We start from the raw sequence: 21,819 nt of genomic DNA, 5'->3' as shown, positions 1-21,819 counted from the left end.
ACCCGGGTCTCTGGCGCTGTGAGGCAGCAGTGCTAACCACTGTGCCACCATGCCGCCCACAGAAGTTGATAAAATCCTGAGGGACATAGATAAGGCTAATAGCAAGGGTCTTTTCCCCAGGGTGGGGGGAGTTCAAAGCTCGGGAGCATATTTTTAAGGTGGGAGGAGAAAGTTTTAAAAAGGACACCTCTTTTACACAGGGAGGTTCTTGTGTGGAGTGAACAGCCAGAGGAAATGGTGGATGCAGATACAGTTACAACATTTAAAAGACATTTGGATAAGTTCATAAATAAGAGAGGTTTAGAGGGATATGGGGCCAAACGCAAGCAAGTGGGTCTAGTTTAGTTTTTGGGAACATGGTGGATATGGACTAGTTGTAACAGAAAAGTCTGAATCCATGCTGTATGAGTCGCTCAAAGGAAAAAGTTAAAGGTTGTAGGGAGGAGAGGGAAGAGTGAGCATAAGAAGGCCGGAGGAAGCAAACTTTGTCTGCTCACAAAGTTCCAATAGCCCAGGGTGCCAGGGGCTGTGCCCACTCTCATGTTACTGAACCTGCTGAGGAGCTTACTGAGGGACAGAGGGTCTGACTTTCTGTTTGTCTGCTTTCAGGTGAGTGGATTGTTTGAGAGCTGGATTGAAAAATTAGTTACCGCTCTGTACCACCGAGAGCCTGACGCCAATGTCCTTGTTGTGGATTGGCTCAATCGTGCCCACCAGCATTACCCAATAGCAGCCCAGAATACTGTGCTGGTTGGTCAAGACATTAGCAAGCTGATTGATTGGCTGGAGGTGAGGAGCTGTTTCCAGAGGCATTGTTATTTAAATTGTTTGCCAACTTTGCTCCTTTAAATCTAATGGCATCAAGTCTCATTCTTTCCCACAGAACGTAAAACAGATTCCTCTCGACAAGGTGCACCTGATTGGATACAGCCTCGGGGCTCATGTGGCTGGCATTGCAGGGAGTCACACAGCCAATAAGATCGGCCGGATTACAGGTAGTGCAGTGAAATTATTTCTCATTGGCTCATTCCATCCTTGACAGAATGCTGGTTGACGGTGTGTGTGTGTTAGTATACAAAACGGTGCCCTCCACAGTCCACCAGCTTCACAGCACCATTAGTGATGAGTGCAAGATAGAGACGCACACCAGCCCAGGTATCAAGCAGTCTAACCCCCTCTACCCACACTGGACAGGCCTGTCTCTCCCTGCGCCCAGACAAGGCTAACTCCCACCCCACTCACCAGAGCAGACTAATGCCATCCTCCTCCCCAACAGACCTAACCATCTAACCTCTGTTTCCCACCCCAAACCAACAAAACCTCCACCCCAAGGACAGGCCTAACCGCTAGGCCTACCACAAGCCCAATTTCCACCGCAAGGATAGGCCTAAACTCTAGGCCTACACAGGCCTAACCTCCACCCAAGGACAGGCCTAAACCCTGGGTCTACAACAGGCCTAACCTCCACCCAAGGACAGGCCTAAACCCTGGGCCTTCAACAGGCCTAACCTCCACCCAAGGACAGGCCTAAACCCTGGGCCTTCAACAGGCCTAACCTCCAACACCCATTTGATGAAGTGGGTCTGCCCACCTGCTCCACTGTTCCTGCCCTTAACCCAGGTAGAGGTTGGGCATGGCGATGGTGATGATAGTGATCATCGCAGTGACAGTAATGAGTCTCACACAGGGGCTGGGCTGAGAAAGGAATTAGGGAGTCAGGTGACTTGATTTTCCTGTTGTTGGAGATACAGCATTTAACACAAACCTGGCTCTGGTGTTGCCACCCCTTTAGGACTGGACCCGGCTGGGCCAGTATTTGAAGGAACCCACGCTCATGGACGGCTTTCTCCCGATGATGCCACTTTTGTCGATGTTCTCCACACCTTCACCCGGGAATCTCTGGGAATCAGCATCGGGATCCGGCAACCGATTGGACACGTTGACATCTATCCGAACGGAGGGAGTTTCCAGCCTGGTTGTGACTTGCAGAAGGCCGTGAACAACATTGTCACGTTTGGCATCTTTGGTAAGAGGGCTGAGGGACTACACTGGTAGCTGAGTGGGTTCCATTGTGGGACACAGCTTTAGACCCAGCCTTGGAGAGAGCCACTGGACTGGGCCCAGGGTGAGGGCCTTCTGTGCAGAGACTGGAGAAACTGGGAGCTGGTATCAGCAGCAGGGTGTACTAGCTGTAAGATACACCACAGAATCTCACCAAAGATCCTCAGACAGCACCTTCCAAACCCATGACCACTTCCATCTAGAAGGACAAAGGCAGCAGACACATGGGAACACCACCCCCTTCAAGTTCCCCTCCAAGCCCCTCACCATCCTGACTCGGACGTCGACTGCTGTTCTTTCAGTCTCACCGGGTCAGAATCCTGGAACCCCCCTCCCTAAGGTCACTGTGGGTCAACCCACAGCAGGTGGACTGCAGCGGCTCAAGAAGGCAGCTCACCCCCACCTTCTCAAGGGGCAACTAGGGACGGGCAATAAATACCAGAGATGCCTGCTATGTGGGAAAAAAAAACAGGAAAATAAACCAGGGTGGATAGTTGGAGGAGACCAGGTGAAGATAGATAGGTAACAAAAACATTGACAGTTAGACAAAGTAAAAAATCACACAGTTTATGGTGCAACAGGTTTATTTGGAAGCACTAGCTTTTGGAGCTCGATTCATGTCACTCTACAGGTAACCCTACTACACGATACGCACACTCGTGTGCACACACACCCGTATGGGGCGAATTTGCATTTTCAGATTTGTATTTGCAGATATTCTATTTTGTTCAAAAAGCACACACTCTGTAGGCAGTCAGTCAGTGTGACATTTTATCAAGTCCTACTGTGGAAATAGAACCAGCCTGACTCCAGGTTGGGATACAGGCAGACGCTACCCTCACACCGTTAACGCATTGTCTGAGCTGAGATGTCACTTTTTTTTAAAAAAAAAACAAACCTCAAGTTATCTCAGGAAAATGATCTGAAAGAAGTTCTGGGATTTACATATTAACGAATCACTATCTGCTTCCCCATTCTAAGTGATTAAAGACTTAACAGCAATCTAGGTTTGTTCAATATATCACATCAGTGTATGACACTTTTTGATCCTTTACTATAATTTCTGTGTCCTTTGATCCTACCCCACTAACCACCTGATGAAGGAGCAACGCTCCGAAAGCTAGTGTTTCCAAATAAACCTGCAGGCCTATAACCTGGGGTTGTGTGATTTTTAACTTTGTCCACCCCAGTTCATGACAATTAGACAAGCTTTTTTATTTGGCATAGTGTGTTGTTGTGATCAGAAACATGTGGACAGGATGGTGAAAGCTATTGGAATAGGAGCTTTCAAATGGAATTGGATAAATACAAACAGATTTCCCATGGCTAATCCATCCTGACCTGCACAACTTTGGAATGTGGGAGGAAACCGGAGCACCAGGAGGAAACCCACGCAGACACGGGGAGAACGTGCAAACTCCACACAGACAGTTGCCTGAGGCGGGAATCGAACCCGGGTCCCTGGTGCTGTGAGGCGGCAGCGCTAACCACTGAGCCCTGGATATCCTTTTCTCTATAAGCAACGTCATGGCTACAATTTAATACTTTGGAGAATGTTCCAGAATGTTTAGAAAAGGAGCAATTTTACATTTAGTGGAAACACAAAGATGACACAGGGAGCTACCTCACTGAGAACTGACACAAGCTAATCTACAGACCCACACCAGGTTTGGCTGGATCTCCACCCCACTTTGTTCCAAACCCCTCTACCGTCCCAAAAAGGTCTGTCACTCTTGTTTTGAAATGTTACAATTTGGTCTCAAACGTTTTGTGGGAAGGAGTTACCGGTTTCTTTCTACAAGGTGACAGGGATGGGGTAGGCTGGTGGGTCTGGGTGCGATGGTCTTTGGGTTGATTTGAACACGGGCTAAATGGTCTGACGCAGCACAGTGGCACAGTGGTTAGCACTGCTGCCTCCCAGCGCCAGGGACCCGGGTTCGATTCCCCCCTCGGGGGACTGTCTGTGTGGAGTTTGTACGTTCTCCCCGTGTCTGCGTGGGTTTCCTCCGGGTGCTCCAGTTTCCTCCCACAGTCCAAAGGTGTGCAGCGTGAAACAGACCCTTTGGTCCATGTCGACCAGATATCCCAACCCAATCTAGTCCCACCTGCCAGCACCTGGTCCATATCCCTCCAAACCCTTTCTATTCATATACCCATCCCAATGCCTCTTAAATGTTGTAATTGTACCAGCCTCCACCACTTCCTCTGGCAGCTCATTCCATCCACGGACCACCCTCTGCGTGAAAAAGTTTTCCCTTGGGTCCCTTTTATATCTTTCCCCTCTCCTTTATACCCACTAGTTCTGGACTCTCCTACCCTGGGAAAAAAGACCTTGATATTTATCCTATCCATGCCTCTCATGGTTTTGTAAACCTCTATAAGGCCACCCCTCAGCCTCCGACGCTCCAGGGAAAACAGCCCCAGCCCGTTCAGTTCAGCCTCTCTCTGTAGCTCAGATCCTCCAACCCTGACAACATCCTCTTTGACTCCACTGCAGGCAGGTAAAGCTTAGTTTAACTACAAGAGTCTTTTATAGTTAATGAGTTAGTTAATTCTCATACAGTTAATGTTGCATATTGACAACTAGTTCCAGGTTATACTAATATGACAATGTTGCTACGGAGACCTGGAGGAGCACTCAGCATTGGGTCTTACCCCCTTTGCTACCCTCAGCGGTTATAGTGACCTCTCCATGAGGCACAGTGACAATGGGTACCGTTATGGCACTCAGAATTAACCCTTTCAGACCCTCACACAACAGAAGCCACTTGGAAAAAGTGTATCGTTTCTCCTGGGTCAGGCACAGCAGATGAATGAGCACTTCTCCCAGACTACAAACAGAGGAAATCAGAGTAGTTTTCTCTGCAAACTACTTCTGACAGGAGTGGGAGGGGAAACGGCAGGATTTGTTGACTGATCGACAGCTGAATTGTGAAATGTCAGAGTCGTTGTACTTTCTGGGATTAGCACATGGGGACTCAGTCAGCTGGATTTGGGCAAGACCATAGAATAGAACATGGAATCAGAGATGTCAGGGGCAGTGGGTAACTCCCAGTCAGTGAGGATCCAGCTAACTCCACTGCACCTGAACACCCCTTCAAAATAGCGTCCTACAGCATAGACACAGGCCCTTCAGCCCAAACTGGTCCATGCCGACCAAAATGTCCATCCACTCTAACCCCAATTCCCTGCACTTGGCCCATATCCTTCTAATCCTTTCCTATCCATGTATTTGTCCAAATGCCTTTACAATGTTGTTAATGTACCTGCCTCAACCATTTCCACTGGCAGCTCAGTCCATATGTGTACCACCCTCTGGGCAACAAAGTTGCCCCATAGCTTCCCTTTTATTCTTTCCCCTCTAACCTTAAACTGATGCCCTCTAGTCCTTGATTCCCCAACCCTGGGAAAAAGTCTGAGTGCATTCACCCTATCCATGCCCCTAATGATCTTATACACTTCTGTAAGATCCCCCCCTCAGTCTCCTACGTCCTCAAGAAAAATATCCTCGTTACTCCAACCTTTCCCGATAACTCGGACCGTTGAGTCCAGGCAACATCCTTGTAAATTCCTTCTGCACTCTTTCCAGTTTAATAACATCCTTCCCATAGCGAGGTGACCAAAATTGAACACGATACTCCAAGGTGGCCTGATCAACATCCTGTATGACTGCAACATAACCTCCCAACTTCTATACTCCCTGCCCTGACTGATGAAGGCCAGTGTGCCAAAAGTCGCCTTCACTGTCCTGTCTACCTGTGACTCCACTTTCAGAGAACAATGCACCTGAACTCCAGGGTCCCTCTGATCTACTGTACTCCTTAAGGACCTACCATTCACCATGGAACTCCTACCTTGATTTGAATTTCCAAAATGCAAGCCCTCACATTTATCCATATTAAACACCATTTGCCGTTTCTCGGCCCACTTCCCCAGCTAATCAAGGTCCTGCTGTAATTTCTGATAACCTTCCTCACTGTCCACAATACATCCTATTTTAGTGTCATCTGCAAACTTACTGATGATGCCTTGTGCATTCTTGTACAAATCATTGCTATAGATAACAAACAGTAATGGACCCAGCACCGACCCAGAGGCTCTCCACGAGTCACAGGACTCCAGTCCGATAAGCATCCTTCCACTGTTAACCTCTGCTTCCTACCATCAAGCCAATCATGTATCTGATTTGCCAGCTCCCCCTGGATTCCATGGGATCTAACCTTCCAGAGCAGCCTGCCGTGTGGAACCTTATCAAAGGCCTTACTGAAATCCATACAGACTATGTGTCCACCACCCTGCCCTCGTCAGCCTTCCTGGTCACTTCACTAAAGATCTCTAACAAATTTGTGAGGCATGATCTCCCATGCATAAAGCCATGCTGACTGCTCCTAATCAAAACCTGTCTTTCCAAATGTTCAAAACTAGAGTTGTCTCTCGCTTTTTTGGGAGGTGACTTCATAGAGCTGTACAAGATGATGAGAGGCATAGATCGAGTGAATAGCCAGAGACATTTTCCCCAGGGTGGAAATGTCTATCACGAGGGGGCATTATTTTAAGGTGATTGGAGGAAGGTTTATAGAATAGAATCAGCACAGTGTGGAAACAGGCCCTTCAGCCCAACAAGTCCACACTGACCATCCGAAGAATAACCCAGCCAGACCCATTCCCCCTGACTAATACATCTAACCTACACATCCCTGAACACTATGGGCAATTTAGTATGGTCAATTCACCTGACCTGCAAGTCTTTGGACTGTGGGAGGAAACCGGAGCACCCGGAGGAAACCCACGCAGACACGGGGAGAATGTGCAAACTCCACACAGAGAGTCGCCTGAGGCGGGAACTGAACCCAGGTCTCTGGCGCTGTGAGGCAACAGTGCTAACCACTGAGGCACCGTGCTATCCTGTTTAGTGGAGAGTCAGTGGTAGGTTCTTTACACAGAGTGTGGTGGGTGCGTGGAATGCACTGCCTGTGGTGGTGATAGAGTCAGAGACATTAGGGACACTTAAGCAACTCTTGGATAGGCACGTGGATGATAATAGAATGAAGGGTATGTCGGTTAGTCTAATCTTAGACTAGGATAAAAGGTCGGCACAACATCGAGGGCCGAAGGGCCTATACTGTGCTGTACGGTTCTATGTTTATGTTATTCACTGGTGGGGGATCGGGGAGGTTTAGGTAATCTGATCACAGTAACCAGGGTGAGGGGGAAGTGGGGGGGAATGTCACTGTCCTTGTATTGGGAGTAGGGGAGTTGCTGATGGGACAGAGCCTGAAATGCCAACTCTCTCAGACTGGCAGGTATAACCTCAAGCCCAGCTCCATGTTAGTGAGATGTACTAAGCCAGTCTCTGTCTCTTTCCAGCGTTTTCGGAAGCTGTAAAGTGTGAACATCAGCGATCAATCCACCTGTTCATCGATTCCCTGCTGTACGAGGAACAGCCCTGCCAAGCCTATCGCTGTAACAATCACAAGTCCTTCAGGAAAGGCATGTGCCTGAACTGCCGCAAGAATCGCTGCAACACACTGGGCTACAATGTCAAGCGGGTCTCCAGTAAGAGGAGCACCAAGATGTTCTTGAAGACACGGGCCAGCATGCCTTTCCGAGGTAGGCCATGGCTGGTGCCTGTCTGGATTTGGGGAATGTGGGGGGTAGGCCGTGGCTGGTGCCTGTCTGGATTTGGGGAACTGGGGGGTAGGCCACGCATGGTGCCTGTCTGGATTTGGGGGTGTGGGCACGTAGGCCGCAGCTGGTACATGTCTGGATTTGGGGAATGAGGGAGTGTGGAGAGGTAGGCCGTGGCTGGTACCAGTCTGGATTTGGGGAATCGGGGGTAGGCCGCGGCTGGTACCAGTCTGAATTTGGGGAATGGGGGAGTGGGGAGGTAGGCCATGGCTGGTGCCTATATTGATTTGGGGAATGGGGTGGGTGGGGGTTGGGGAGAGCACTGTCTGATTGAGGGAGATCTGGTGTCCCCTGCAAACATGCTCAAGGTTTTCACAGGCTGTAAACCGATAAGATTAGATTAGATTACATTAGATTACATTACAGTGTGGAAACAGGCCCTTCGGCCCAACAAGTCCACACCGACCCGCCGAAGCGCAACCCACCCATGCCCCTACATTTACCCCTTACCTAACACTACGGGCAATTTAGCATGGCCAATTCACCTGACCCTGCACATCTTTGGAATGTGGGAGGAAACTGGAGCACCCGGAGGAAACCCACACAGACACGGGGAGCATGTGCAAACTCCACACAGACAGTCGCCTGAGGCGGGAATTGAACCCAGGTCTCTGGCGCTGTGAGGCAGCAGTGCTAACCACTGTGCCACCGTGCCGCCCAGCGTAGAAGTGGGCCATTCAGCCCATCATATCTGCTCTGCCTGTTCAATAAAATCACAGCTGAGCTGAATTTCCTTGACTCCTCCACTTTCCTGCCTTTTCCCCCATAGCCTGTGATTCCCTTTCCTGATTAAAAATCTGTCTGTCCCAGCCTCGAATATACTCAAAGAGCCCGGCTCGACAGCTAGAAGGTTTAAAAAGACTTGCTCCCCTCTGAGAGGAGAAACTCCCCCATCTCAGTCATCAAAGGGTTCTGAGATGATTGCGTGTGGTCTTAGATTCTCCTGGAAGGAAACAACGTCTGCACGTGAGGAGCAGCAAGAGGAAACTCAAACCACCAGGATAAATCCTAGAGTGGGGTCTGGGGAGGACAGGACTAAGTAATCTAATCTAATCTAATATAATCTAAAAAGGGTTCTGAGATGATTGCGTGTGGTCTTAGAGTCTCCTGGAAGGAAACAACGTCTGCACGTGAGGAGCAGCAAGAGGAAACTCAAACCACCAGGATAAATCCTAGAGTGGGGTCTGGGGAGGACAGGACTGATGGTATATTTGATGCGGGGAATCACTGAACTTACCTCGTGCAGCTCCGAACAGCGCCTCCCACCTCCGACCTGACAGAGAACGAAACAGAACTGTTTGGGCCTCTCCATTTCTTATCCTCCCCCAACCCACGGAGTTAAAATCAGCTTCCTTTCCCCGATGTGGATCATTAGTGTCTGTGCCTGGCACCTCTGCAGAGCAGAAGCACACCAGGCAAGTCATGGCACCTTAACTGCCCATAATTGCCCCCTCCCTGTGCCAATGTTGGTTTCCTCCAACTATCCAAAGACGTGCAGGTCGGGTGAAGTGGCCGTGCTAAATTGCCCACAGTGTTGAGGGATGTGTAGGTTAGGTGCATTAGTCAGGGGTAAGTATAGGGTAGGATTGGAATGTTACTCCCAGAGGGTTTGTGTGGACTTGTTGGGCCCTGTTTCTACACTATAGGGATTCTCTCTAACAGATTGGTTAGAAAATGTCCCATTGTAGTTACTGTCCCTGATTTCTACACCAACATAATTTGTGTGTCCATAGTTTCAGCCAAATCCAATGTTACCCATAGGGGACCTGAATTGGAATTGGTCCACTCGTATTTTTGGAGGGAAAATGTAATAAAACTATAAGTCAGTTTATTTACTGATCATTGTTTAGTCACTCAAAGGGGGAGGGGGTTGGTGTCCAGCACACTTATAGTTGTGGGTTTGCCCACCTTTGCCAGCGTTTGGGGCATGATTCACCTTCTGGCAGGGCATTTAGAAGGAGATTTAATCAGTGCTGAACCTGATGAAAGTATTGAGCAGTGAACAGAGGGAAACGTGTGTTCTGTGAGCGGCTGGATAACCAGGGGAGACCAATTTCCAGTAACTGGCCAAGGAGGTCAAATTGGAGTTGAGGCAAACCACTTGGTGAGCTATTGTGGTCTGGTAATAACTTTCAAAAGGGAATTAGATTAATTCTTGGAAAGGAGGAGTTTGCAGAGAGGTGGGGAGAGTGCAGGGAATGGGGGCTGTATTGAGTGAAGAGTTCTGAGCCAGCATGGAAACAACAGGCTGAATGGCCTGTCCCTGCTCTGGGTGATGGAAAAGCTGAGCTCTGCCCTGTGTTGTTCCTTAATAAGAAACTGTGCAATTTCTTGCTTTTACAACGAGCTTTAATCATCAAAGCAGACCCAGGGAGTTAAACGTCCCAGAGAAACAATGAAGTGGATTCTGTCTCTCTGTTCCTGTCAGAGAGTTCAGATCAAAGCATTCACTGAGTCCAGACAAATCCAATCCAATTCAGGGCATTGAGTGTGGACGTTGGGCAGTTAGGTTCCAGTTGTACAGGACGTTGGTCAGACCACACCTGGAGTATTGTGTTCGGTTTTGGTCACCCTGCTATAGGAAGGATGTTACTAAATAGAAAGAGTGCAGAAGGAATTTACAAGGATGGTGCTGGGACTCAATGGTCTGAGTTATAGAGAGAGGCTGGACAAGCTAGGGCCTTCTTGTTTAGAGTGAAGGAGACTGAGGGGGGATCTTACAGAGCTGTATAAGATCAGATCATGAGAGGCACGGATAGGGTGACTGCACTCAGTCTTTTTCCCAGGGTTTGGGGAATCGAGAATGAGAGGGCATCAGTTTAAGGTTAGAGGGGAAAGGATAAAAGGGAACCTGAGGGGCAATTTGTTTTTTAACACAGAGGGTGGTATGCATATGGAATGAGCTGCCAGTGGAAATGGTTGAGTCGGGTACATTAACAACATTTAAAAGGCATTTGGATAAATACATGGATAGGAAAGGATTAGAAGGATATGGGCCAAGTGCAGGGAAATGGGGTTAGCGTGGATGGGCATTTTGGTCGGCATGGCCCAGTTTGGGCCGAAGGGCCTGTGTCTATGCTGTAGGACTCTATGGTTCTAGTATGTTAACTCTTAACTGCCCTCTGGAATGGCCCAGAGAACCACTTGTCAGGGGCAATTAGGGATGGGCAGTAAAACCTGCTCTTGCCGTAGCACCCACATCTGACGAAAGGGAAAACACAGCCTTTGGTTTTCTGCGGTAGTCTGTGAATGGATGCAGGATCGAACTGTCCCTGTATCATGATGAATGTTTGTACTCTGAAGGGGACTGGCTAATCTCTCTCGGCTACTCTGTGTTCACTGACAATGGACTGAGGACTCGGCTGGCTGTGGAATGAGCCTTTGTCTCACTGTCAAAGTCAGCAAGTGGCTGTGGGTAATTGGGTTGTGAGAGCCCATTGAAACCGCCCTGTGCTTCAAGGGTCCTCACAGAAGGAGGACAATCTAACTGAAACATCCCTTCCTGAGAGTCTCCCATTTAAGATCAAGAGAAAGAGGAATTTTTCTTCCTGGGAGAAGTGATCACTGAGGGCTCACAGCAGTGGAACTGAGTCTTTGAATTTACTTGAGGCTGAGTTTGACAGTTTCTGGCATGAAGATAGAGTCGAAGGTGATAGGGCTGTAGGCAGGAAATCCCAATCACCGACCTTGATCTCGCTGAAGAGTGGAGTTTAGATTTGACGGGCCAAATGGCCTATCCTCTGCTTCTATTTCACTTTACATCATGGCCTATCAAGTTGTTAATGAGCCTGTTACAGAGCAGCGGCAAACAGTGAAAGGTGTGAGAAGACCACAGTACGGCAGGCGATAGACCCCAGGGCAACGGCCACACAGACAGGAGCTTCGTTTCTGTGTCTGTGAGACCCTCCCTCCTCATGCTCCTCCCTCCTTGTGACCCTCCCCCTGGCACCCCTCCTTCCTCGTGCCCATCCCTCCTCATATCCCTCCCCCTGGTGTCCCTCCCTCTGGTGTCCCTCCTTCCTTGACGCCCCTCCTTCCTCATGTCCCTGCCCCTGGGGGCCCTACAGGGTAGACCATTTAGGACAGAGAGGTGGAGAAACTTCTTCACCCAGAGAGTGGTGGCTGTGTGGGATGCTCTGCCCAGAGGGCAGTGGAGGCTCAGTCTCTGGATTCATTTAAGAAAGAGTTGGATAGAGCTCTCAAGGATAGTGGAATCAAGGGTTATGGAGATAAGGCAGGAACAGGATACTGATTAAGGATGATCAGCCATGATCATATTGAATGGTGGTGCAGGCTCGAAGGGCAGAATGGCCTACTCCTGCACCTATTGTCTATTGTCCCCTGGAGAACACTCTCAACTGCGATCTCCAGCCATTAACCCTTTCTCTTCCTTGTCCCCACAGTGTATCATTACCAGCTGAAGATCCACTTCTCCAGCACGGTCAATGACTTTGACATTGACCCCACCCTCTCTGTGTCTCTTCACGGGACTAACAATGACGTGAATGATCTTCCCATTGAGATGTAAGTACGGTTCCATCCCGAGCTCAGACAGCGTTTGGAATTATCGTCACTTTGTACTGACACCTTTAACCCTGATTCGGAGATGCCGGTGTTGGACTGGGGTGTACAAAGTTAAAAATTGGCCTATAACCCGCTGTGACCCGCACCTTTAAACCTGGCCATCATTTGGCCAAAGGATAGGTCCACCCCATCAATCCTCCACTGTTCCCTTTGCCCACTCCCCAATTTCCCTTGCTGTTAAATCATGACCACGCCATGGTCCTGGTGCCCACCTCTCCTCATTCCATTTGCTGGGGTTTCCTTCACCTCTCACCCCCCACTTCACGCCCACCAATGACCCAGAACCTCTCTGCCGGAGTGGACTCTTTGTAAACATTGTATTCTGTGAGTGACCCAACTCAGTGTGTTCACTCGCATTGACAGAGCTGACCCACGTGATGTTCAAGACTCCACACCCAGGGCCAAGGTGCAGAACAGCCTTGTGGGTAAGAAACTGTTGCTGCTTCCTTGCACTGACACCCAGCCGCAGGGAACGGCAGGCAATTAGTGTCAGTAGGAGCAGCGTTGTAGCCCAAAACGCCAAGATTCCAGCTTCCATCATCATCGATAATCTCACCGCGGAGGTTTGACATTCCGAGCTGGAGCCCTTCATCAGGAATTCCCGATGAAGGGCTCCGGCCCGAAACATTGATTCCCCTGCTCCTCGGATGCTCTGATCTCCAGCATTGGCAGACCTCACTGTCTCTCACATGCTTTGGCTGAATAATTCTCAGAAAATTGTCAAAATCAACATCAGAATTTCCGAGGCCACAGGTACCATGCCGGGGTTGGGAGGTGGAATGTGGACTGACAGCAAACGAATGAAAAAATAGGAAGCTCTGGGGTCACCAGGCTGCTGCTCACAGCTGTCCTTCACAGTAGCAAAGCACAGACCACTAATGCAAGTCAAGAAGTGGTTCCACCTCTACTGTCCTAGCCAAATATCAGACATCTCCTGCAAGGAAGTGTCACCTATTCAGGTCGACAGGCTTAAGCAAAAGTGAGGATGACAGATGTTGAAAATCGGGGTTTAGATCAGAGTGGGGCTGGAAAAGCGCAGCAGGTCAGGCAGCATCCGAGGAGCAGGAAAATCGACGTTTCGGGCAAAAGCCCTTCATCAGGAATAAAGGCAGGGAGCCTCCAGGCTGGAGAGATAAATGGTGGGGGGAGGCTGGGGCTGGGGAGAAGGTAGCAAAGAGTACAATAGGTGAATGGGGGTGGGGATGGAGTTGAAAGGTCGAGATGAGGAAACTGGTGAAGTCCATATTGAATGCCCTGCAGTTGAAGTGTTCCGAGGCGGAAGATGAGGCGTAGACAGATAAGGCCTGTCTATGAGGTAGACAGGCTTGCTTGTCCTTGTGTCATTGGCTGGGTCATGTGAGCCAAATGGGTGATGGTCAAATTCCCCCCAAGACTTGCTCCATGGGGAGCTCTGTACCAGGATGACACCAACTCATCACTGATAAAGGGACGTGTGAGAGCTCAGGTTGGTCTGGATCAGATCCTCACTGCTGCCTCAAGGCAAGGAGTCCAAAAGGACAAGGAGATATCAGGACATAAGCAATGAGCAGGTGGCGGAAGAGAGAATGAGAGAGCTGGTTGGAAGGGGGACAAACAGCAGTCAGACGGAGGCTGGCAGGTGCTGGGTTGTCACTCTCACAACTCAGGATCTATTGCCACTGCACGTGCTGTCTAATCAGAATGAACACAGAGCCAGGCCAGGCACAGACCAGTATCTCCATGGGCAGAGAGGCGTGGCACAGATATCGACCTGAAACCAACTGGTCCACCCAGTGTTTACACTCCCACGCCAACCTACTCCCAACCCCGTTTATCCCATCCAATCACTCTATCCTTCACTTCCTCTCTCGTCCTGTTTATCCAATCTGCCCTTAATTATATCCATGTTCTTCACCCGAATGTCCGGTTTTGAGTGTTTTGTTAACCGAATGAATTCATCATTTGATACGTGCAACTTTGTCTTGTTTCATCTTAGTGCAAATCCTGAGGTCAGCCCTTGGCAGGTACAATGTGAGCTGGCAATGCAAGGCCGGGGTTGCTATGAACTGGCACAGAGACCATAAAGGGCCATTCTGGGGAGTGAAGGGGCAATAGGGGTGGGCAGAGGTAAGCATGGCCACTGTGTTGGGTGGGCAAGGTGAGGAGGGGAGCTTTGATTCTTACAGCTGGGGTGCTAGGGTGCTGACGTGGACTGAACACGCAGTCTGTCTCCACCCATCCATGCCAGTCTGTGTGCCCACAGCCCCTCCAGCAGCCAGCCCCTCCCTCCACCTCCTGGCACCTGACCATCAGAGCCTGACCTCCCAAGCCAGATGTGTGGAGTTGAGAGCATTCCCGATTCTCTTGCTCTGGACTAACGTTCCGGTGTGAGAAGCAATCCAGTGAGAGAGAGTTCCGTTTCCAGTGCGTGTATGCGAACACACAGAGGGTTGGTGAGCTGCATGTCCATGTAGATTCATTGGAACGAGAGCGTTGGGGCAAAAGCTAAGACCTAGCTCAAAGAAGAGCAGGAATTGTACTGATAATTCCTGGGATACAAGGCATTCAGCAAATACTGGGAAGGACAGGAAGTTGCAGTACAGGTGATGGTTGCTATATACAGGATGATGCTACAATTTCAACTGATCAAACTGACGTTGGGAGGTCAGATTATTAGTATAGATCCTTAGGTTATAAACCAGTAAAGTCACCAATTTGTTACCACACTGCATTTGCAACAAACTGACTCCCCAAGGCCTGGAGGGTTTAAAAAAAAACAGTGATTTAAAAAACGTTCTTTGATGGGATGTTGGTGTCAATGGCTTTTGTTACCCGTCCTTAATTGTCCAGGAATCGAGATGCTTGCTCAGTCACTGCAGAGGGCACTTCGGACTCACGTGTAGGTCTGACCGGCTAAGGGAGGCAGATTTCCATCCCCTAAGGACGTCAGTGAATCAGATTCTGAAAATGATCCACAATGGTTTCATAGTCACTATTTAATATTTTCAAAGTGCAGATTTATTAATTTAATTTAAATTCCTGAGATTGGAAGCCATGTCCACAAAACATTAGCCAGGATCTTGGGAATACCAATCCACTGATGTTGCCACAACATCACCTCTTCCTGTGATTTGAGTAAATGTTCAAGTTTGAATTCATAAGGCCACCAATAGGCTGACTGAGCTGAGCTGGATGATTATATTGTCCTTATTAAATTCCACTTAGAGTATCGAGTACAGGAGTTGGGAGGTCATGTTGCGGCTCTACAGGACATTGGTTAGGCCACTGTTGGAATATTGTGTGCAATTCTGGTCTCCTTCCTATTGGAAAGATGTTGTGAAACTTGAAAGGGTTCAGAAAAGATTTACAAGGATGTTGCCAGGGTTGGAAGATTTGAGCTATAGGGAGAGGCTGAACAGGCTGGGGCTGTTTTCCCTGGAGCATCAGAGGCTGAGGGGTGACCTTATAGAGGTTTATAAAATTATGAGGGGCATGGATAGGGTAAATAGACAAAGTCTTTTCCCTGGGGTGGGGGAGTCCAGAACTAGAGGGCATAGGTTGTTGTGGTTCTGTTCGCCGAGCTGGAAGTTTTTGTTGCAAACGTTTCGTCCCCTGGCTAGGCGACATCATCAGTGCTTGGGAGCCTCCTGCGAAGCGCTTCTTTGATGCTAACCCTGACTTTCCCAGTCAGTGATGGTTGCCTCATCCTCCCTGTACCATGCTGCTTTTCCCTCGGGATGAACCTCTGCTGTGTCTCCTGAATTATTCCCAGAAACTCCTGCCATTGGTGTTCCACTGTCTTTCCTGCTCAGCTCCTCTCCCAGACAATCCTACCCAGCTCCTCCCTCATGCCTCGGTAGTTGCTTTTATTCAGCTGTAGCACCGTTACCTCGGATTCTATCTTCTCCCTCTCAAATTGTGGAGTAAACTCAATCATATTATGATCACACGATGTTCCGAATCTGCAAAGTGATGATACTAAAGAGAGTCTTTAATCTCTGCCTGGCTTTTTGTGACCTTGGGATGTTCAAAAGTACCTTACAGCCTGTGAGGTATTTACACAGAGCAGTGCTTGTTGTAATGTATGATTCGGAGATGCCGGTGTTGGACTGGGGTGGACAAAGTTAAAAATCACACAACACCAGGTTATAGTCCAACAGGTTTAATTGGAAGCACTAGCTTTCGGAGCGACGCTCCTTCATCAGGTGACACTCCGAAAGCTAGTGCTTCCAATTAAACCTGTTGGACTATAACCTGGTGTTGTGTGATTTTTAATGTTGTAATGTATGAAGGCTGGAGCCGTGGTTACACAGCAAGATCCACAAGTAGTGATGTCTTTAGCACTGTTAGTTGAATCTTAAATGTTAATCAGGGATAAGAGGATAATTGCCTTCTTTGAGTTGATGTCAGGTGACCTTTTAAGTCCGTTTAAGGTCACAGACTTAACCTCTTTAGTGATTTATTCAAACAATTAGCAGAGACAGTGGTCAGTAATTTGATTCCTTTTGTTTATAGTTTGAACGCAATGTCAGATTGTCGTCACAATCAATGGTCCAAATTTTGGCATCTTGTTTTGTGAATATCTGATGTGTTGTCGTTTTTCCCATCATTCCCTGTTTTCACAATTTGGTTTATGTTACAAGTTACAATGTGTTTTCTTTATGTTGATATCAGGCCATAGTAAATAGCTCTCCACACTGCCCCACTCTGACCACCTTCCCCCCCCCCCATCCTCCCATTGCAATGTTAGGCCTGAGCTGATGAGTTCTGACCTAGCCAATGGCTTGGCAGTATAGCTACCCTCGTTCAGCCACACACTGGGGCAGCACTGCCTCTGTTGATCATTCTCTTCTGGCGTGCTCTTCCTGAAGACACCACCACGTTTAGGCTGAGGAAGAAGGTTTGAGATCTATCCTGGAACGGGGAATTGAACCCTCTGCTGTTTGCAGTGACCTCGTTTGCACCTGATTCTGACCCTGTCACTGTCCAGCTCCCTGCCACAGGGCAGCAAGTCATTGTTCCACGATTATCACGGACCACCTTCTCCTCTGGAGAGTTTCCCCCCCTTTCATCCCACAGCCTCAGCTCCCTGCTTGGACCTCCTCCCCAAAATTCACTAAGAAGGCCGTCTCAGCACACCCATTGTCCTACTGCAGTGTGTTATTTTTCTCCCCCCCCCCCCCCCAGGTTAATTCCTGTGTCTATTGTCTAGTCTCTCCCCATTTTGGGACCCTTGTGACTCCTTTCATCTCTTTAAATAATGCCCTAGTCTCATCTGTTTTCTCTCTCGCTCTTCAGATCATTCGCTCCAGACCAACACAGCTGACAGCTCTCTTTCTTTTATTTTGGAAACACCCCAGCTTTAATTATTCACACGCTGTTCCGACTCTCTTGTTGGTGACAGAGATTTTACTGTCTCTTCTGGATCTGTGTGCAGTCTTACTTTCCATGCACAACTTTTAACTTAATCCTGTGTCGTTAACCACCCCCACCCCCTGCTGCTTAGCTTGAACCTGCGGCCTATTCAGTAGGCCACGCGCCCTGACCCTTCCCCGCTTGGCTGCACTCGATCTCTCGTTGAATCACTTCTCCTTCCACTTTGTCCAAATGAAGCTGTTGCCATGGGTACCTCTGCAGGCCGTAGTAATACCCGCCTCCTTGCGTGGAATGTGGAGCTTTCATTACCCTCCTCTTCCCTGGGCACCTTCCGCATCCTCCAATATGTTCATCTCGGTATCAGAGATACTTGCTGCCCTTGCTCCAACTGGAAAACTTCCAACTTCCACTTTGACCTCAACTTGTCTTTGCCATGTCCCTTCCTGTACCTCACATCTCTGTCACCATTTCTGGGGTCAGCTTCCTGTCAATATGAATAATCAAATCAATTGTCTCTGAGAGCTACCTGACTGCACCTTCACACCTTGCCTTCTCTGAGGAGCCCACTCCAGTTTCCCAGTTCTCCATTACATCTGTTTGCTCCTTTTTCCTGCAGAATCCCTGTCGTGTGGAAGCAGGCTATTCAGCCCGAGGGTCCACACAGACCCACCTCCCTACCCTAGCCCTGCGTTTCCCACGGCCGACCCACCTAGCCTCCACATCCCTGAACACAATGGGCAATTTGGCATGATCAATCCACCTCACCTGTACATCCCACACAGACCCGGGGAGAACGTGCAAACTGAATTCAGACTGTTGCTGGAGGCTGGAATCGAAGCCAGATTCCTAGTGCTGTCAGGCAGCAGTGCTAACCACTGAGCCACCGTGCCACCCAGAGGATTCCTCCACCAAGGACTCCCCCCCTGTACTGTTTAGGTGGCTCTCAGCTCTGAATGGCAGACGTTTATAGACTTCTGTCAAGTCTCCCCTCAGCCTCAGCTGCTCCAGAGAAAACAAACTGAGTGTTTCTAGCCTCTCCTTGTAACTCCTAGCCTCTAATCCAGGCAGCATCCTGGTAAACCTCTTCTGCACCCTCTCCGAAGCCTCCACATCCTTCCTGTAATGTGGCGACCAGAATTGAAAGCAGTACTCGAACTGCGGCCTAACCAAAGTCTTATAAAGCTGCAGGTCTAAAGTTGTCAGGATTAAAGAGTACAGAGAGAAAATGGAAACAGAGTACTGAGTGAGATGATCAGCCATGACCCAGTTGAATGATGGGGTAGGCTTGAGGGACTGAATGGCCAACTTCTGCTCCTGTTTTCTATTTTTCTAAGTTTGCAATTTCCTACATTGAGTCTCAAACGAGCTGTTCCACCCATCACTCTGCACCTTTCCTATGGTCGATATTTTCAAACCACGGTGTACTTGGACATCGAGTAACTCCTCTTCCCTTTGGTAAAGCTGTCAAACTTCACCCCAGCTATCTCATTCCTTTACTCAGCGTGGAGATGTTTGCCCCCAACAAGACCCATTCGTTCCTGGTGGTGACCGAGGTGGACGTCGGAGAGCTGTTGCTAATGAAGTTTAAGTGGGAGACCGCGTTAACCTGGGGGTCGCTGTGGAAAAGGATGCGGAGTTCCATCACTTTTTACAAACTTTCGCTGTGGGCCCCCTCCGTCATTTCCAACTTCGACATCCACGTGGAAAGGATCCGGGTGAAGTCTGGAGAATCTCAAAAAAAGTAAGGACAGGGCGATTTGAACGAGGTGTTTCTCTGAGCCGCCAGCTCTGCTAGAGGGACCTCGCGTTTGAGTTGATTTATTGTAGTCACATGTACCTAAACACAGTGAAAAGTTTTGTTTTGCGAGTATATACAAGGATATACAGATCATTGGGTGCTCAGACAGAGCGAGGCTACACAGGTTACAGCTGCACAAGGGGTGGACAAAGCAAGACCAATGTTATTGGAAATTAGAGAGGTCCATGCAGCAGTTTAATAACGGCAGGGAAGGAGCTGCTCCCGAACCTGTTGGTGTGTGTCTTTAAGCTTCTGGAGATGTCTTTCCTCTCTTCAACATTCAATTAAATGGACTCTGTATGGATTATTGTCAATTAAAAGTGCCACGAGGATCGGTGCTGGGTGCTCTACTTTTCATCGTTTATATAAATGATTTAGATGCGAGCATAAGAGGTACAGTTAGTAAGTTTGTAGATGACACCAAAATTGGAGATGTAGTGGACAATGAAGAAGGTTACCTCAGATTACAATGGGATCTGGACCAGATGGGCCAATGGGCTGAGAAGTGGCAGATGGAGTTTAATTCAGATAAATGCGAGGTGCTGCATTTTGGGAAAGCAAATCTTAGCAGGACTTATACACTTAATGTAAGGTCCTGGGAGTGTTGCTGAACAAAGAGACCTTGGAGTGCAGGTTCATAGCTCCTTGAAAGTGGAGTCGCAGGTAGATAGGATAGTGAAGAGAGTGTTTGGTATGCTTTCCTTTATTGGTCAGAGTATTGAGTACAGGAGTTGGGAGGTCATGTTGAGGCTGTACAGGACATTGGTTAGGCCACTTTTGGAATATTACGTGCAATTCTGGTCTCCTTCCTATCGGAAAGATGTTGTGAAACTTGAAAGGGTTCAGAAAAGATTTACAAGGATGTTGCCAGGGTCGGAGGATTTGAGCTACAGGGAGAGGCTGAACAGGCTGGGGCTGTTTTCCCTGGAGCGTCAGAGGCTGAGGGGTGACCTTATACAGGTTTATAAAATTATGAGGAACATGGATAGGATAAATAGACAAAGTATCATCTCTGGGATGGGGAAATCCAGAACTAGAGGGCATAGGTTTAGGGTGAGAGGGGAAAGATATAAAAGAGACCTAAGGGGCAACTTTTGCATGTAGAAGATGGTACATGTATGGAATGAGCTGCCAGAGGAAGTGGTGGAGGCTGGTACAATTACAACATTTAAAAGTCATCTGGATGGTATATGAATAGGAAGGGTTTGGAGGGATATGGGCCGGGTGCTGGCAGGTGGGACTAGATTGGGTTGGGATATCTGGTCGGCATGGACGGGTTGGACTGAAGGGTCTGTTTCCATGCTGTACATCTCTATGACTCTGTGAAACAAAGGTGATGTGAGGAGAAACGTTTTGCGCTGGGTTTTGGATGCAGTGCCTGGAAATATGGGGGGTGCAGCTTCCATGGAGGCATTCCAGGGGGTACTGGGTGGTTATTTAGGTAGCAGTGGTGTGCAGGGATATGGGGGAGAAGGCAGGAGATTGACACTGGATAGTATGGTGAGATGAATGGCCTGCTAACAATTCCGTGATTGATTCTGCCGAACTATCCGATCTCGCTCCCTGTTTTCCCTCAAACAAGCCTCATTAACATTGACTATGGAGTTTTGCACCCAAAACCTCTCTCGACACATGCTGCCAGACCTGCTGAGTTTTCCCAGCAGTGTCTGTTTCTGTTGAACATAGACTACCCTCACTGTCACAGATCGTCTTTCCCTTGCTTCTGCCCTCTCCGTTCCCCAGCCTTTACCCAGGGGGCTTTACGATTTTCAAGCTTTGAAATCAGGAAGGTGATGGCCGAGGGGGATTATCACTGGACTGGTAATCCAGAGACCTGGGCAATGTCCTGTAGACCCAGGTGTGAATCCGGCCATGGCAGACCGGGGAATTGGGATTCGATTTAAAAATGAGGAATTAAGAGTCTAATGACCTTTCCCAGAAAAAGCCAAATAACGTCCTTTAGGGAAGGAAACTGCCATCGCAACCTGGTCGAGACGATGTGACTCCAGACCCACAGCAATGTGGTTAACTCCCTGGGCAATTAGGGATGGGCAATAAATACTGGCTTAGCCAGTAATGTCCTCACCCCATGAATGAATTCAATGAAGAAGTAGGAAAATAGTTGTTAAACACGGATCTACATAATGTGTGATTAGCAGCATTACCACAGCATTGCCCATGCCACCATCACCATCGCCTTGGAACAGTGGATGTGTGTGTTGGGGGGAGTGGGTGTGGGTGTGTTGTGGGTGAGGGTGTGTGGGTGTGTGGGTATATATACACTGACAAGGAATCTGCTGGTGTGTGTGTACACTGACAGGGAATCTGCTGGT

The 21,819-nt window shown here is 48.7% G+C and overlaps 1 protein-coding gene across 1 annotated transcript in view; it reads left to right on the top strand.

Moving 5' to 3' along the window:
• Positions 1-19,433, top strand: part of LOC122565534 (lipoprotein lipase-like) — a 24,103-nt gene extending 4,670 nt beyond the window's left edge. The window contains exons 3-8 of the mRNA XM_043721591.1: positions 610-789; positions 884-995; positions 1,793-2,026; positions 7,429-7,671; positions 12,153-12,273; positions 19,190-19,433. Of these exons, the coding sequence (XP_043577526.1) occupies positions 610-789; positions 884-995; positions 1,793-2,026; positions 7,429-7,671; positions 12,153-12,273; positions 19,190-19,433 (1,134 nt within the window). The remainder of the gene's footprint in view (positions 1-609; positions 790-883; positions 996-1,792; positions 2,027-7,428; positions 7,672-12,152; positions 12,274-19,189) is intronic.
• Positions 19,434-21,819: the final 2,386 nt, after the last annotated feature.

This window comes from Chiloscyllium plagiosum, chromosome 31, assembly GCF_004010195.1.
Source record: "Chiloscyllium plagiosum isolate BGI_BamShark_2017 chromosome 31, ASM401019v2, whole genome shotgun sequence".
Classification (NCBI taxonomy): Eukaryota; Metazoa; Chordata; class Chondrichthyes; order Orectolobiformes; family Hemiscylliidae; genus Chiloscyllium; species Chiloscyllium plagiosum.
Note: the sequence above shows the minus strand (reverse complement) of the source record. Positions and strands in the feature narration are given on the sequence as shown.